Source organism: Fukomys damarensis, unplaced genomic scaffold (assembly GCF_012274545.1).
Source record: "Fukomys damarensis isolate Sample0158 unplaced genomic scaffold, DMR_v1.0_HiC HiC_scaffold_4, whole genome shotgun sequence".
NCBI classification, from domain to species: Eukaryota; Metazoa; Chordata; class Mammalia; order Rodentia; family Bathyergidae; genus Fukomys; species Fukomys damarensis.
Genome location: NW_022900916.1, coordinates 37,706,766 through 37,719,422, shown reverse-complemented (window position 1 = coordinate 37,719,422; position 12,657 = coordinate 37,706,766). Strand labels below are relative to the sequence as shown.

The 12,657-nt window shown below is 38.1% G+C and overlaps 1 protein-coding gene across 12 annotated transcripts in view; it reads left to right on the top strand.

The window, feature by feature from the left end:
* Window positions 1-12,657, top strand: part of Ahcyl2 (adenosylhomocysteinase like 2) — a 186,251-nt gene that overhangs the window by 164,759 nt on the left and 8,835 nt on the right. For all 12 annotated transcript variants that reach the window (XM_010633485.2, XM_010633483.2, XM_019208860.2 and 9 more), the window contains 4 exons: window positions 330-393; window positions 853-941; window positions 4,332-4,402; window positions 7,508-7,602. In XM_010633485.2, coding sequence (XP_010631787.1) covers window positions 330-393; window positions 853-941; window positions 4,332-4,402; window positions 7,508-7,602 — 319 coding nt within the window. The remainder of the gene's footprint in view (window positions 1-329; window positions 394-852; window positions 942-4,331; window positions 4,403-7,507; window positions 7,603-12,657) is intronic.

Genomic DNA, 12,657 nt, shown 5'->3' with positions numbered 1-12,657 from the left:
GTACTAGGGATGGAACTCAGGCCCTTGTGCTTGCAAGGCAGGCAGTGGAATCACTGAGCCAAACCCCAGCCCATATCCTTTCACTTTAAGGCAGATCTGGGACCCTAAGATCACAGGGAAACCTCCCTATGTAGAATCCATATATGTCTATCACCTATTTGTAGAAGTAGCAGTGTTGATCATATTTCCATTCTACCACAGCCATTTATAGTCACAGAGAGAGGATGTCTTCCTTTGGGAAGGAAAACAAAGCAAATTAGATACTCAATTTAACCTCCGGGGCAAAATGAGATTTTTTTTTCCTGATTTAATGGTGTTTTTCTCCCTAGACTTAAAAGGACAACAGACATGATGTTTGGTGGAAAGCAAGTGGTGGTCTGTGGCTACGGAGAGGTAAAGTTTAACCTTTCTCTTACTACGTATTTCAAATGTGTTTTGCTGAAGTAGTCTAGAATTTTTCATACACAGAGACATAAGTATATTCATTTACCACTTTATATGGGAAAAATTACTTTAGAGGCCCTCTGGTTAAAGTATAATCTTTCTTTTTCCCTTCTCATTTTTTTCCTAAGTTGATTTTCTGACTTGTTTCAACACCACTGCTTGTGATGTTCTTTTAGCTTCTGTTTTGATTATAAATCGTGAGTGTGGGTGTTCTTGTGCACTTGAATGTGCTAAGTAGGGTCTAGGGGTTTGTTTGTGAACTGCATTTATTGTTTTTATTTTTCCCCAAGCATGAATCTATTCAGTGAAATTCTTTTTGGAGGCAGAAAGAAAAGTGCTCTTTACCAGAAGCTTTGAGAGCTGTTTTCTCACTGACTTCCCTTATTATATGTATTCTCTCTTGTTCAGGTGGGGAAGGGGTGCTGTGCTGCTCTGAAAGCCATGGGCTCCATTGTGTATGTAACTGAAATCGACCCCATCTGTGCCCTGCAAGCTTGGTAAGCATGCACAGGGAGACCTGCTCCCTCTTCTACACCACCATCTAACATGCCTCCAAAGAATAGCATGGATAATGCCACATCTTATATCAGAAAGCCCCAGATCCCAAGAGAAGCTGCTGAAACTGTAAGCATCTGTCTTTCAAAGGTCAAGGAGCTCTGATCTGACAGAAGATTAAATTTAGAATTCCTGTGGAAATAGTAACAGGAGATGCTTTGAGCCAGAGAACAAATAGCCTCTTTTCTCCACCATATGTAATCCCTGTGCCTTACAGAACAGTGATCAAAACAATAGGGGTGCTGGGTGTGTGGCTTAGTGATAGAGCATATGCCTAGCTCACCAAAGGCCCAGCACCATAGAGAGGAATGGAGAGGTGATGGTAACAGATGTTTTCTGATGTGATGCCCTGAAAAGAGCTTTTTTTGTGATATTCCTCCCCAAAATGTATGACTGGAATCTAATCATGAAGAAATAATCAGACAAACCTGCTAACTATTGAGTGAAGCGTATGTGAGAATTTGTACTACTCTTAATATTATATATCTCAACCTGTTAGATGTCTGATATGTCAAATTTGTGTTCTCTAAAAATCGAAGCATGAATTCTAGGAACAACATAGGTTAAGAGTAGCAAAATATTTATTGAAAAGATAGCTCCTGAGAGGCAAGAGGGGACCCAAATGGGTAAGTGGGACCCCACTTTACTGGGAAGTTTTATAGAGCAAAACCCATGTGGGTACAACATGGCTTATGGATTTGATTAACCAGTAAGGTTACAAATATTGTTGTTTAGGTAACAGTGATCCAATTGGGAAACAAGTCACATAGCAAGTGTGCATGGAAAGAACAAAGACTACTTCTAGGAAATGATGGGTCCAGAGTTCTTTGGTCACCCACTAGGATGACTCATGTCTATCTAGACTTTATTAGGCTCGGTGTTTGTCTTTTGAGGAAATATGCAGGCCTGGTCATTTCGTCTTTACCTTGAGGCCTCATCTCTAACACATATCTCCTGACACGATTGTGATGTGTTCCATCTTTATCCTGATTCTCTCTAGGGCCTAACCCTATCTGACAGCTTATAATATTTCTACTTAACTTAGCTGTCTACAATAAAATAACACTGAAATTAAAAGCTTTTTAAAAAGAGTGGTTCTTTTCTTACCTTTATTATGTAGATAATCTTACCTACTTCACAGAATTGTAAGAGTTCAATAAAATAATTATCATATTTAATAAATAATAAGGTACAGAGCTGTTGTCACAAAAATAGATGTTCACTAAATGGTCGCTATTGTTAATAAGATGGAAATGTCACTGTCCCTAAAAACTTGCAGGTCCAAGTGTCCGTAACCTGTATACCTCACACAGTCTTTACCACTAACCCTCCCAAAAGGAGGTCCTCGGGGTAGAATATGCATAGCATGATGCCATTTTCCTCTGCCCTACCATTCCTCATATTTCCTAACCATAAATCCACAGATTTCCCTAGCAGAGCTGTTGATTTTCTCTAAGGCAGGGTTCCAGCATGTGAGGGGAACCATCAGGATTCATTATAGAAGCCTGAACATATACTGATTATAGTATAGTTCAGAGTATCTGTTATGTACTGTGCTGTGTGCTGAGGATAAGATGAGATAAATGAGACAAGGCCCTACTTTTAGAAGAACACAGATAAATAACCACTGTGCAGTACAGTAAGTGCTATTATGAAAGTAGATGGCACATGCTTCTATAGGAGAGCAAAGGAGAAACCTCTAATAAAAGAAAAAGGCAGGGTAGCTGTCTTGGCAGGCAGGGTGAATGGGGCACTGAGGAGTTGGAGGCAGGAGGATCACCTCAACTTCAAGGCTAGCCTGGGCTACACGGTGAGTTCAGGCCAGCCTGGACTTCACAGCAAGACACACACATACAAGAAAAAGCTAACAACAATAACAACAACAACAAAGACACATACATACAGATAGAGAGAGAGGCAGAGAGAAGGAAACTGAGAACTGAGAAACTTGTGTTTCCTTAGTTTGGAAGTCTGTGCCAGGTGTAGGGAACAAGTGCACAGTATCCAAAGAAGACAGCACAGCGTATTTAAGAAGCTGTAAGTATTTGAATGTAGTTAGCAGATAAAATAAATTTGGGAGAGTGATAACATCTGAGGTAGAAATCATATGTCAGTATAATCATACATCTATATTAGTATTCAGACCTTATCCTGAAGAAAGGCAGTCCTGTTGAAGTATTTTAAGGAAGTGACATTTGTTTGTATTTAGGAAAATCACCCTGCAACATGATTTTAATGATGTAAATCTAGAAGCGATAAGATTAGGCCAGAGGTTACTGCTGTAATCTAGACAAAAAGTGCTAAGAATTTAAGTTGTAAGAACTAAGCAGGGTTGGGGATTTAGCTCAGTGGTTCCACTGCCTGCCTCACGAGTGCAAGGTCCTGAGTTTGATCCCCGGTACTAAAAAAAACTAAGCAAGGACAGCATGTATCAAGTGTAAGAGGACAGATCCAAGATTTTTAAGAAAATAGAATCAACCAGATTTGGTGACAGCTTCAATTACAGAGAGCAGTAGCTTTATGGTATTCTATTTTATTTGCTCAAACAGTTGGATGATCAGTGATCTATTGATCAAAATAGAAAAAAAAAAAAGAACTAGATGGGGAGGAAGTGCATAAAAGAGTATTTTCCAATACAGTAAGTTTAAGGTCCTTCTCATACATCTGTAAGGAGTTACTCAGTAGATAACTTGACCCTTTTCTATGAAGCTTCAGATAGATCTAAATTAAAGATACAAATGTGCAAATCACATAGCTATAAATGCTCATTTGCAGTTAAGGGCAAGGAATGAATGAGTACTGAAAAAATAGAGAAGTCCAGTGTGGAACCCTACAGAGTACCAACATTAAAGGTTGGCTGAGATTGAAAAGAGATAATTAGAAAATAAAAGAAAAAGCAGGAGACAAAAACATGGAATCCAAGAAATATAATATTTAGTGTAATAGGAGAAATCAAGTGGAATAGAGTTTAAGAAATGTTTTTATCTGTTGGCATCCGGGAAATCATTGATGATCTTTGGAGGGCAGTTTTAATAGGGTAGTAAATTTAGTGGCTAAATGACACTTTCTAGAAATTTAGTTGGGAATCTCATGATAAACCCTGGGTCCCCATTGTAGTAAGAAATAAATTCCAGTGATATGAAGGAAGCTTTTATTTCTCTCCTGTGTGAACTAAGGAAATGGTTTGGATTTTTCACTAATAGGAATAGTCCAGCTATCTTAAGAAGAGATATTATAGGTACCAGAAGAAGTTGGTAATAGCATTTAAGATTCTGTGGCAAAGGCTTCTCAGGCGCCAATTTAGGTTCATTGATAATGCTTTATTTTTACAGTATGGATGGATTTCGACTGGTGAAATTAAATGAGGTCATCCGACAAGTGGACATTGTTATTACTTGTACAGGTATGATTGTAACATATTGCGTGACGTGGCACTTGGGAGTGCTTCCATAGAATACTTGAAAGATGACTGGATATGTTTTGAACAAAGCAGACTCTAAAGCCAGAAAGCCAGAGAGTGGTCCACAAAACCAATCAGTCTCTGTCACATTCTTCCTACCTCTTTAGAGGTCTGACCAAAGGTATAATAGGAATATTTCTCTCCATCTTTTATAATTGTTATATCTCCATCTATCCTCAACTACCTAGGAGATGGTTAGATATGAGATTCATTTGTAGAGGTTTATTTTCAAAACTAGATCTTAAATTTGTACATTTGATTATTATTTTTTAGTACTGGCAGTTGAACCCAGGGTCTCAAGCATGCTAAACATATTTATGACTGAGCCCCTTGATTCTTTATTTTACCTACAAAAGTGAAGTTAAAAAAAATGAAGGATATTTCTCTGTAATCCCTGTAATTAAGGCAAGGCCAAAGCAAAATTTTTCACAGTTAGAAAAAGTAGAAGTTGTTATTGTATTAATTCCCAAATAAATAGATCTTGGATTTTAGAGAAGCATATATAGATAGAGATGGCTAGTGTTCTTTTTCCTTTTCTTCTCTTTTTAAAATTTTTTATTTACTTATTTATTTATTTTTGGTTTGTTTACGTTTTTTGAGACAGTGTCTAACTTTTGTAGTTCAAGCTGGCCTCGAACTTACTGTGTAGCCCAGTCTGACCTTGAATTTGTGGTGATCCTTCTGCTCAAGCCACCCAACTTTAAGATTACAGTCATATGCCACCACACCAAGCAGGCTAGTTTTCTTAAATTAAAAAACATATTTGATTTTTGTGGTAAAACGTAAATCAAAGGAAAACTTGGTTTTCCTTTATAATTTTGTTTTAGAGGGGGAACATCAGAGTGTAGGGAGAGCTGAGAGCAGGAAAGAGGAAAGACTTTAAGAAGCTGTTCTTAAGCAAAGTGTAGTGGTCCATGCCTAGGAGTCCAAGGCAGCAGGATTGCAAGTTTGAGCCTGGCCTGAGCACTTTAACAGGACCCTATCACACAATTAAAATGGAGCTGTGTGTGGTGGCACTCCCAGCATTTTGGGAGGATGAAGTAGGATGATCACAAGTTCAAGCCCAGCCTGGTCAACTTAGTGAGACCCTGTCTCAAAATAAAAAATAAAAAGGACTGGTGATGTGGCTTAGTGTGAAGGCCCTGTGTTCAGTCCGTAGTGCTTAAAAAAAATAAAGAAACTGTTATTGCTTTACATTAATCTGTCAATCTCTTGAATCTTTTTCTTTTGGGTTCAGTCCGTAGTGCTTAAAAAAATAAAGAAACTGTTATTGCTTTACATTACTCTGTCAATATCTTGAATCTTTTTCTTTTTTAACAGACTGATTGAGATACAGTTTGTGTACAATATATGTCACCCACTTAAAGTGTACAGTATGGGCTGGGGTATAGCTTAGAGGCCCAGGGGTCAGTCTCATGAATCAAAATGAATAAATGAAGTGTACAATTCTATGTTTTCTAGTAAACTCATAGGGTTGTACAACCATCACCACAATCTATTTTTTATTGAGATATAATTCACATTGCATAAATTGTGTACAGCTCAGTAATTTTTAATGAAATTGTGCAACATCCCATTATCTAACTCTAGAACATTTTCATCATTGCAAAAGAGAAACTTCATACCTTAACCACTCCTTATTCTACCTTTTACCCTCCTCCTGCCCTAGGATAGAGTTTTGCCCATTCTGGACACTTCATATAAATGAAATCATCTAATATGTACTCTTGTGATTGGCTTCTTATACTTGACATTATATTTACAAGGTTATCCACATGATAACATATATCAGTACTTCATGTTTATTATTAAATAGTATTCCATGGCATGGATCTACCACATTTTATTTTGCTATTTATCATTTGTTGAACATTTGTGTTTTACTTTTTTGGGCTTTCATGATGTTACTATGGACCTGAGGATGTAGCTCAGGGCTAGAGTATGTGCCTAACATGCACAAGGACCTGGGTTCGATCACCAGCACCACCTCAAAAAAAAACAAAAACAAAAACATAAATAATGCTACAATGAACATTGTATATAAGGTTTTATGTGAACATATATTTTCCTGGATATATACTGCAAATAGAATTGCTGGGTCATAAACTAATTCTACTTTACAATTTTGAGGAATTGCCATATTTTTCAGCCCTGGTGATCAGTGAGCTGACAGATGTCACAGCCAGATCACACTATATCCACCATTGTACGGTGCCCTCAACAGTGCACATGAATTCTAATTTCTCTGTATCCTTACCAACCATTGTTACTGTCTCTCTTTTTATTTTTACCATCGCAGTGAGTATAAAGTAATATCTCACTGTGATTTTGATTTGCACTTCTGTAGTGACTAATGATGTTGAGATGCTTGTTGGTCATTTGTGTATCTTCTGGAGAAATGTCTATTCAGACTTTCTGTTCATTTTTATGTTGGTTATTTGTCTTTGGGAATCATAAGAGTTCTTTATGTATTCTGGATACAAATCGCTTTTCTGTTACATGGTTTGCAAAAACTCAGTCCCACCCTGTGGGTTGTCTTTTCATTCTGTTAGTGATATCATTTGCAATACAAAAGTTTTTGGCCAAGCATGGTGATTTTATACCATGATCCCAGTTATTTGCGAGGCTAAGGGAGGAAGATCATAATTTTAAGGGCAGCCTAACAAACTAGCAAGACCTGTTTCAGAATAAAATTTATAAAAGGGTTAGGGATATAGCTCAGGGGTAGAGCTCTTGCCTAGTATGTGCAAGGCTCTGAGTTCAGTCCCCAGTATTGGAAAAAAGTTTTAAATTTTTACATAGCCCAGTGTGTCTTTTTGTTGTTGTTGTTGTTATTGGTTGCTTATGCTTAAGGTGTAAATGTCTAAGTAAACCATTACCCAAACCCAAGGTTTCAAAGATTTACTTCTATGATCTTCTAAGAGTTTTATGATTTTAGTTCTTACATTTTAGGTCTGTGATCTATTTGGAGTTAATTTTTACATATTGTGTAAGGTGGGAAGGTCCACCTTCATTCCTTTTCTTGTGGATATCTCTTCTGTTTTTAAGGTAATAAGAATGTGGTAACCAGAGAGCATTTGGACCGCATGAAGAATAGCTGCATTGTATGCAACATGGGGCATTCCAACACAGAGATTGATGTGGTAAGGCCAAGTGATTCTTTATTAGTGTGCTCTCTCTCTCTCTCTCTCTCTCTCTCTCTCTCTCTCTCTTTGTGTCCCCAACCCCAAGAATCAAACTCAGAACCTGGAAGAGGAAAGAACAGGGTCATTAGCCATCCTAAACATGACTATCCCAACAGAGTTGTCTGCATTATTCCTGTACTAGCCCTATGTCCTGTGCTTGTGGATGCTTTAGAGCTGCCTCATCACAATCGTTTAAAATGATTGTCTTCTTCCAAATTTGATACCTACTTATACTATAAGCCATTTTCTCTTTATCTTTAGGATTGAGGGCTGGGTAAACTCAAAACTGTAAGATATAATGAATGTGAGAATGGTAGTCAGTATTTTGGGGATGTTGGATTTTTTACCATAAAGATAAGATCAGTAGGTTGGTCCATGGAGATAAGTCAACAGAGAGAAATCTGTGGGCTGGAACGAGTATATTGCTGTCTGTCTGTCAAACACTGCAGTTTCTCCTCTTTTCTGCCTCTTCCATTGGGCTAGGTCTCCCCTTAACATATTTTCTGAACTATAGTATTTGGGTCTATAGAAGTTATAATCAATCCAGCGCCATTGTTTGTGTTCCTCACACTTGGAAAATCTTTCATCACTTTAGTTCTTTAATTTGATTATATTCACACTAAAATTTTCCAACCCAAGATTTTACTTGGTCCTAATAAGTTCCCCAAGTAATAGTTAATAGAAGTATAATTTCTTTTCAGACTTACAAAGTATCTCTCAATATGACTTTCACTCTGGCTTTAAATTTGTGTGGTACAATTCTATTTCTCTGGGTAACTGGCTCAACCATAGCATGCTTTCATCTGGACTGATGGCTGCTCTGATTGAGCTTCAGCATTGCCAGGTAAGGATGAGTTGATTCATTGAGAGCCTGTTGAATAATAGCTATTTTATATGATTGCTCTTTTTAATTCTGTGGTCTATTCTTCAGTTGTTAAAGGGCTGGGGAGTAGGGGATGGCTCAGTGGTAGAGCACTGGCTTAGCATGCAAAAAGCCCTGGGTTCAGTTCCCAGCATCACTTAAAAAAACAAAAGGTGGCAAAACAACCTACCAAGGCCTGTTTCTCTTCTGGGGTTTCTGAATGGGTTGGCCCCATTATTCTGTCTTACTTTCCAGTTTGTTTACAGTTAATGATTTAGTTGGTACTGTAGTTGGCTCCTTTCTTCCTCTTAAGTTTCATTTATGTGCTCTATTGCCCCTTAGCTAACTGAACAAACATAGGTCAAGGGGGAAGGAATTTTCTCTTAAAAACTCAGGAAGAAAAACAAAACAAAAAAACTCAGCATTGAAAGAAAAATAGTTCCAAATACAATCATGTACCTTTTGTATTTTTACTCATTCCCTGGCTATTTCATAAGCTGTTACTCTTTTAACTTGCAAGGGATGCTGAGAAGTTAAGCACATTTACAACCAAATAATTGATTCAAAATGAAACTGAGGCACAAAATCCAGTTGTTTTGACTCTAAGTCTAGTTTTACTTTGTTTTGTTTCCAATATGGTATAAACTATCACTTCCTGACCTATAGGTTAACTTTAACTTCAATTTGTGATGGTGTTATCTCCTTCAAAGACAGCCGAGACATAAATAATCTGTCAGGATGAAGACTACAAAATTGTTGTACCTTTCATCACAATTTTTTTCTCTTCTTTTTTTTTTTTTTTTTTTTAAGACAGGTTCTCACTGTGTAGTTCGATCAGATCTTAAATTTACAATGTAGCCCAGGCTAGCCTTGAGCTCACAGCAGTCCTCCTGCCTTAGCCTCCCAAGTGCTGGGAAGCTGCACCCATCATGCCTGGCTCATCACAAATATCGTGTGTGTGTGTGTGTGTGTGTGTGTGTGTGTGTGTGTGTGTGTGTATTACTGTATGTTAGCTGCTATTCTAGATGCTGGTAGACAATGAACAAAACAAGCAAAGATTCCTGCCTTATGGAGCTTACGTTTTATTGAGAAGACAACACACATAACAAATAAGTAAGGAGCTGGGGATTTAGCTCAGTGGTTCCGCTGCCTGACTCGCAAGCACAAGTACTGAGTTCAATCCCAGGTACCAAAAAACAAAAAAAAAATTGGAATAAATAAGTAAACTTTATAGTATGTGAGAGGGTGAAAACCATAAAAAAAAGAAAAAGAAAAATGGAGCATGGTAAAGGGAGTCAAGCTCTGGGTTGTAATTTTAAGTAGGAGTGTCAAGCTGAGAGCCTCATTATGAAGGAGATATTAGAGCAGACTTCAGGAATTACCCCTGTGGATTTTTAGATGAGGAGCATTTCAAACAGAGAACGAGCCAGTTACACATGCCCCAAGTTGGGAGTGTGCCTCGTCTATCTAAGGAATGAGAAGGAATAAGCGGAAGGCAGGGGAGAGTGGAAGATGACATCAGAGAAGTAACAGGCAAATCCTATTGGGTAGTGGCGGTGAACCGATGGCACACACAGAAGCAGGCTGTTTGTATCATTGAAAGCTCTAAAAGGTTCTCTATCGCTGTTATAGGGCCTCATATCCCATCCTAAGAACTTCTGATTGTATTCTGAGAGAAACAGGGAGCTGTTGTAAGGTTTACAGCAATCTTCCTGGTTGTTAATTGGATGACTTATCTTAAAAGGATCACTCTGCTGCTGTGTTGAGACTAGACCTAGTTTTATAGGTAATGCTAGGTAGATCCCAGTATCTGCCACAACATGAGTCAAGGGACAGCCTTCCCTTCTGTTTATCTTCTTGGCACAATGTATATAGCTAAATTAAATGGTCCAGAAAGAAAACTGTTCTTTTGAAAAGTTAAATTATTGCCGGGCGTGGTGGCACGCACCTGTAATACCAGCACTCGGGAGGCTGAGGCAGGAGGATCGCTGCAAGTTCGAGACCATCCTGGGCTACACAGTGAGTTCCAGGTCAGTCTCAACTACATAGGGACACCCTGTCTCAAAAAAAGGAAAAAAAAAAAAAAGAAAAGAAATTAAATTATTGACCTTTGGCTATGGTATCACAAGGCATTTAAAGTAAAGTTTAAGGAAATAGCAAACTCAACTAATAACTGAAACCAAAATGTTCATTCATTAGTTAAAAACTATATACTGATTACTTGCTCTGCACTGTGAAAAGTACTAATTGATGTCTGGATATTTAACTCAGTGGTTTTGCCACCTGCTTCACAAGCGCAAGGACCTGAGTTCTATCCCCAGTACAAAAAAAAAAAAAAAAAAAAAGTACTAATTGAGTGAAGAAATAGCTGCAAACAATATCCTTCTGCTTATGGTACTTATATTCATTCTAGTGCCAGGGGCAGATAATAATCAGATAGTTATAACTTGTTAGTGCATAATATTAAAGAAAAAAGCAAAGTAAAGACATTGAAGATACTATTTTATTTGGGATAGTCAAGGAAGATCTCTTTGAGGACATAACATTTGAAAGAAAACCTGAATGAAATGGAAGAGTAAGCCATCTGAGCATTGTATTCTGAGAATTTAGAGAGCTGGGATGTCTCTCGGTGGGAAAGCACCTGCCCAGCATGCATGAGGCCCTGGAATTAATCCTCAGTGCTACCAAAAGTGGGGGGGGGGGCTCAGCGGTTCGGTGGCCTGCCTTGCAAGCACAAGAACCCAAGTTCAATCCCTAGTACCAAAAAAAAAGAGGGGGAATGCTGAGTAAAAGATCCTGAGGTATAAACATGTTGTTTTTGTTTTAGATACAAGGTCTCACTGTGTAGTTCAGGCTGGCCTTGACTCACTGTGTAGCCCAGGCTGGTCTCAAACTCAAGGTGATCCTCCTGCCTCAGCCTCTCAAGTTCTGGGATTACAGGCATTTGCCACCACACCCAGCTACCTGCTTAATGTTCGGAGAACAGAAAAGAAGCTTTGTTGGCAAAAACAGAATGGACAAGGAGGTAGTCAGCTATGCAGAACTCTATAGGCCACAAAAAAAGACTAAATTTATTCTAAGTAGAAAAGAAGTCACTGGACAATTTTAAACAAATGAGTGATGAAATCTGACTTGTGTTTTAAAAATTACTTTGGTTTAAACATCAATATGTGAGCTAAAGAATAGTTCTCATGACAAACACTGGTGTAGACAGTTTTTAAAAATTAGTTTGGCTTTTGTATAAAGGAAGCACTTTGGAGCTTGGGTAAAGATAGCCAACAAAAGGTTCTTTCAGTATTTCCTAGGTAGAAGGTGGGGGTTTGGCTTAATAGGTAAGCAGAGGAGGTATTAAGTGATATATTCTAAGTGTTGGGATTTGCTAAATGGACTGGAATGCCAAATGTAAGCAAAAGGAGAGATGTATTACATGATAACTTTGTTGGATGCCTTTAGGAGAGATTTGTGTGAAGCTGTGCCAGCCATGGGGTAGGAAACACTGGTCAAGGAGTGTCGTTGCCAAATGGCCCCTAACAGGTCATTGGTTCTCCCCATGTAGAGATGAGTTAACCCTGATTATCTTTAAACCTCTTTTCTAAGCTGACCTTCAGGATCTTTTGTGCCTGCATCACAGCCTTTCAAGGACTCTAGTATCTGCCTCTACTCACTTTTGATCATTTTCTTGTCTTCATAAGAAAGTGTCCTTTCCTTGATTCCACTGTATCTTTTTTCCCAAGGAATAATTCCTAAGATAGACAGGAGTCACATGTTACCATTTTGTCAGCAGATTGCTTGTTCTCTGGAAGATACACAGGGTATGAAGTATAAAATCCTGAACTACTTACAAGTCCCATCACAATAAAAAGAATGCCAGGGTTATGAAAGAGTATTTGTTGTCTCTACCTGGTTATTACCCTCCATATGATAGTCCAAAAGCTGGCTGACTTGCCGCTTACATCCTTAATGTCCTGAAATGGTTCATTTGCTTAAATTCTTCACAACTCTAACCACAGCATTTACTTTGAATTTTCCTTTTTTTAAAAACTGCTTTTGAAGATCATACACAGGGCTCTGCACATGCCACACTGACTACAGCCTCTAAAGTTCTGATTTTAAAATAATACTTGCTTAATTTGAAAATTCAAATGATTATA